At 49.2% G+C, this 4,589-nt stretch overlaps 1 protein-coding gene across 1 annotated transcript; it reads left to right on the forward strand.

The window, feature by feature from the left end:
- The first annotated feature begins 3,655 nt into the window (after nucleotides 1-3,655).
- Nucleotides 3,656-4,589, forward strand: LOC126030468 (putative olfactory receptor 1F12P). Its single transcript, XM_049788683.1, is given in 2 exon segments — nucleotides 3,656-4,345; nucleotides 4,347-4,589. Coding segments are annotated over 2 exon segments (933 nt in total).

Consider the following 4,589-nt stretch of genomic DNA (forward strand, 5'->3'; position numbering starts at 1 on the left):
CATCATATTCCATGTTTAATATTTTAATACTAAAAGAATAATTGGTATTTAGAAAGGAGCTCTGTTTTTGCTTTGGGCCTTTGTTTTTCTTTGTCTTTCTGGGATGCAACACCCAGCAATACTTGAGGCTGACTCCTGACTCTGGTTCTCAGAAATCACTCCAGAACATATTCAAGGGGCCATATAGGAAGCCGGGCATTGAAGCAAGTCAGCCACATGCAAGACAAGAGCTCTTTACTAACAATCTAAGCAGAATCCATTAAGATTTGGTCATTTGGGGGCTGGAGTGGTGGCACAAGCATTAGGGTGTTTGCCTTGCACATGGTTCAATCCTCAGCGTCCCATATGGCACATAGCCAGGAGTAACCCCTGAGCATCACCGAGTGTGGCCCTAAAAGAAAAAAAAAAAGATTTGGTCATTTGAGGGCTGAAGAGATAGCACAGAGGTAGGGCTTTTGCCTGGCATCAGCCAATCCAGGACGATGGTTGTTTGAATACTGGCATCCCATATGGTCCCCCGAGCCTGCCAGGAGCGATTTCTGAACACAGAGCCAGGAGTAACTCCTAAGCACCACAGGGTATGGCCAAAAAATATATATATATAAGATTTGGACATTTGAGAAAATTGTACTTGCAGACCTAACGGCACCACAAGCTTGTTTCTCCCCAACTTGGATTTACCCCAGATAGGTCCAGTATTGGGACCCCCAATGCCATGGTGGTTTCCAGCAAGAGAAACAAAAATTCTGCAGGAAACAAGATTCATCCCCCAATAACCTCTCACCCCTGAGGACCAGGACGAGGGTCATGCCCACAGGAGCAGTGCTCTACAGGTAAGTGTTTGAGAGCACAGCCCCACTATATGTCGGAGCTACTCAAAGGTTGCTGGTTTTCAGACATCTAAACAAGCACATCCAACACTGTAAAGATAGGCTGGTTCTCTTTCTGTCCACAAACTCACCCTCCAACTCCTCTCTATGGCCCTGCTACCTCCATTGTATTTTTATTTGCTGTTGGGTTTTTTTTTGTTTTGTTTTGTTTTTTGGGAGGGGGGCGAGGTTTGGCCACATCCGGCAGCACTCAGAGGTTACTCCTGGCTCTGTGCTCAGAAATCACTCCTGGCATGCTCAGGAGACCATATGGGATGTTGGGAATAGAACCCAATCACATGCCCTCTCTATTGTGCTATAGCTCTAGCTAGCCCCTGCTGCCTCCATTGTTAACCAAGTAGAATCCAGACTAAGGGACTTCTGCTCATATTCATTTATTTAGTGGTGCCACTGCCTTATGTGTACAGACTTTTCTCTTTTAATGCCTGAATCTCAATGCAAATCTGCAAATGACAGGCCTGCATTAAGGAATTGGCCAGGTGATAACTAAGTGAGATTGACCTTTGAGAGGGACCAGATGGATATCAATTTAAGAAAGATTGTCACTAATCACCCAGTCTCAGCATAGAAAGTGAGAAAGGGGGATTTTAGAAACATTCAACACTAGCCTATGAAAGCACTTAGTGTCTTGTACCTTCCACGTCTGTGCTCTGAGGATGTAGAATATTGGAAATAAGGGCATCCTTCTCCTGGGAAGTTATTTTCTAGAGAAACAGAGTAATAAATAGAGCAGTGCATGGCAGTGTAGAGAAGAGCAGAGAAATTGTGCTGAGAATAAAAACAAAAGGAGACAGGGGCCTCCGAGTAATGAAACAGTAGGCAAGGGCATTTGTCTTGCACGTGCTGGACCTAGATTCAATCTCCAGCATCATGTCCAGCCCCCTAAATCACACAGGAGTAATCCCATACACAGAGGCAGAAATAAGCCCTAAGTACTGCCAGGTGTGGCCTAAAAACAAACAAAATAAGAAAAAGCCTAAGCTTGGTAGAGACACCCCTGTTACTTTAAAGGGGTGATGGGGAAGGGAGTCCTCCACTGCTCTGCCCTCTAAGGCGACATGCAAGAAAAGGAGAGGATGTGGGTTGTGGAGAGAATTCTCAGCAGAAATGCAGGTAGTCAGTGGCAGGTGTGGGTCTGGCGTGGCCAGGGAGTACTTCCAAGAGAGCTAGTGAAGTCACCTGACTTGATTTCTTCAAGGTCACTAGGTAGCAACAAATATGGTGGGCCGGCAAAGGTCAACCCCAGAACTCAGTTAAGAGATGAAAATAATGGTTATTAGGGCCAGAGTTCAGTGTCTGTGGCAATTTGCTTTGCATGTGGCAGACCTGAATTTGATCTCTAGCATCATATTGGGTCCCCCAAGCATCATCAGTAGTGATTCCTGAGTGTAGAGCCAGGAAGAAGCAAGGTCTGAGCTCTGCCCAGGGTAGCCCACAAACAAACAAAATTTTGTAGGGCCACAAAGGGTTCCTTGTCCTAGGACAAGGTTAGGTCTACAGGGTTTGGAACCATCTGGGTCCGTGCTGCTTGGTTGTAGATACCTCTTGAAGTCATGCTAGTTTAGAATGCGGACATTTTACAACACAGAACAGAGCAACATTTGTACCACCAGCACTGACATTACTTCTCCTTGTCTGCCACCTCCGGGGCTTTCCTGGGCGAGCCCTAACAGAAGCCTGGGATCCTCTGCCCAGACTTGCCCTGACCTACTTTGCCCATTCCACATCCCACATGACATTCCATGACACTAAGGATGGTCAGAGTAGGTGACAAGGGCCTGGAAGAGTATTCTGAGCCCCAGGCCCTGTGTGGGTGGGGAAGGCAGGGTATACCCAAGAAACTCTCTGGTCCTTCCCATGCACTCATGCACGTGTTAGAAAGTTCTTGAAAGTAGGGCCAAAGGGGCCAGAGCAGTGGCACAAGCAGTAAGGCGTCTGCCTTGCCCGCGCTAGCCTAGGACGGACTGCAGTTCTATCCCCCGGCGTCCTATATGGTCCTCCAAGCCAGGAGCGATTTCTGAGCACATAGCCAGGAGCGATTTCTGAGCACATAGCCAGGAGTAACCCCTGAGCATCACCGGGTGTGGCCAAAAAACCAAAAAAAAAAAGAAAAAAGAAAATGGGGCCAGAGTGATAGTGCTATGGGTAAGGCAGCCAACCCAGGTTTGATCTCCAACATTTGAAATGGTTCCCAGAGCACCACCAGGAGTGATCTCTGAGGGCAGAGTCAGTAGTAACTCCTGAACACAGGTGGTGTGGCCCCAAAACAATAAATAAATAAATAAATAAATAAATAAATAAATAAATAAATGAATGAATGAAAGATGGGGTCAGGTAGGGGTTCATGTGACCAACCCAGGTTTGACCCTTGACAGTCCATTTAGTCCACAAGCTTGCCAAGTGGGATTCCTGAGCTCAGGGCCAGGAGTAATCCCTGGGCACCACTAGGTGTTAGCCCCCCAAATAAAAAAAAAAATCAGGCCAGAGCAATAGCACAGTGGTAGGGTGTTTGTCTTGTACACAGCTGACCTGGAACAGGTTCAATCCTCAGCATCCCCAGCATCCCCTATGGCCCCCCAAACCTGCCAGGAGCTATTTCTGAGTGCAGAGCCAGGAGTAACCTCTGAGCATCGCCAAGTGTGGCAAAGAAAAGAAAGGGAAGGGAGGGAGGGAGAGAGGAGGGAAATCAAGGGTAGGAGGTTGGTTGGACCCTCACACCCACCCATGAATGTGGGTCCAGATCTCCCAGCAGGTCCCACAGAATCATGGAACCGAGGAACGTCAGCAGCGCCTCCAAGTTCATCCTCCTGGGGCTCTCCAGCCAGCCCGAGAGGCAGGACCTCATCTTCGGGATCTTCCTGGTCATGTACCTGGTGGGGGCAGCTGGGAACCTGCTCATCGCCCTGGCCATCAGCGCCGACACTCACCTCCATACACTCATGTACCTGTTCCTCAGCAATCTGTCACTGGTGGACTTCTGCTTCCTGTCAGCCACGGTGCCCAAGATGTTGGTCAACATCTCCAAGTGCTCACAGTCTATCTCTTATGGTGGCTGCCTGAGCCAGATCTATTTCTGTGTGCTGCTGGCCAACATGGACAACTTCCTGCTGGCAGACATGGCCTACGATCGCTACATGGCCATCTGCCACCCCCTAAGCTACTCCACCAAGATGAGCCACACCATCTGTGCCCTGCTACTGGGCAGCTCATGGCTGGTGGCCAACGCACACTCATTGCTGCATACTCTTCTCATGGCCCACCTGAATTTCTGTGCCAGAAATGTCCTCCCCTACTTCTACTGCGACCTCTCGGCCCTGCTGCAGCTCTCCTGTTCAGACACATGCCTCAATCAGCTCATGATCCTTCTGGTGGGTAGCCTCATCACACTGCTGCCCTTCCTGGGCATCCTGGGCTCCTACGTGCACATTGTGGGCACAGTGCTCAAGGTGCCATCTGCAACAGGGAAAGCGCAAGGCCTTCTCCACCTGCAGCTCCCACCTTACGGTGATCAGCCTTTTCTATGGCACCATCACTGGCGTCTACCTAAGCCCCTCCGCTGCCCACTCAGAACACCAGGACTCGCTGGCCTCGGTCATATATATGGTGGTCACCCCTATGCTCAACCCCTTCATCTACTGCCTGAGAAATAAGGACATGAAGGGAGCGCTCTTCAGGCTAAAGACTTTCTCGGTGATGTGA

Source organism: Suncus etruscus, chromosome 15 (genome assembly GCF_024139225.1).
Source record: "Suncus etruscus isolate mSunEtr1 chromosome 15, mSunEtr1.pri.cur, whole genome shotgun sequence".
In the NCBI taxonomy this organism is placed as follows: Eukaryota; Metazoa; Chordata; class Mammalia; order Eulipotyphla; family Soricidae; genus Suncus; species Suncus etruscus.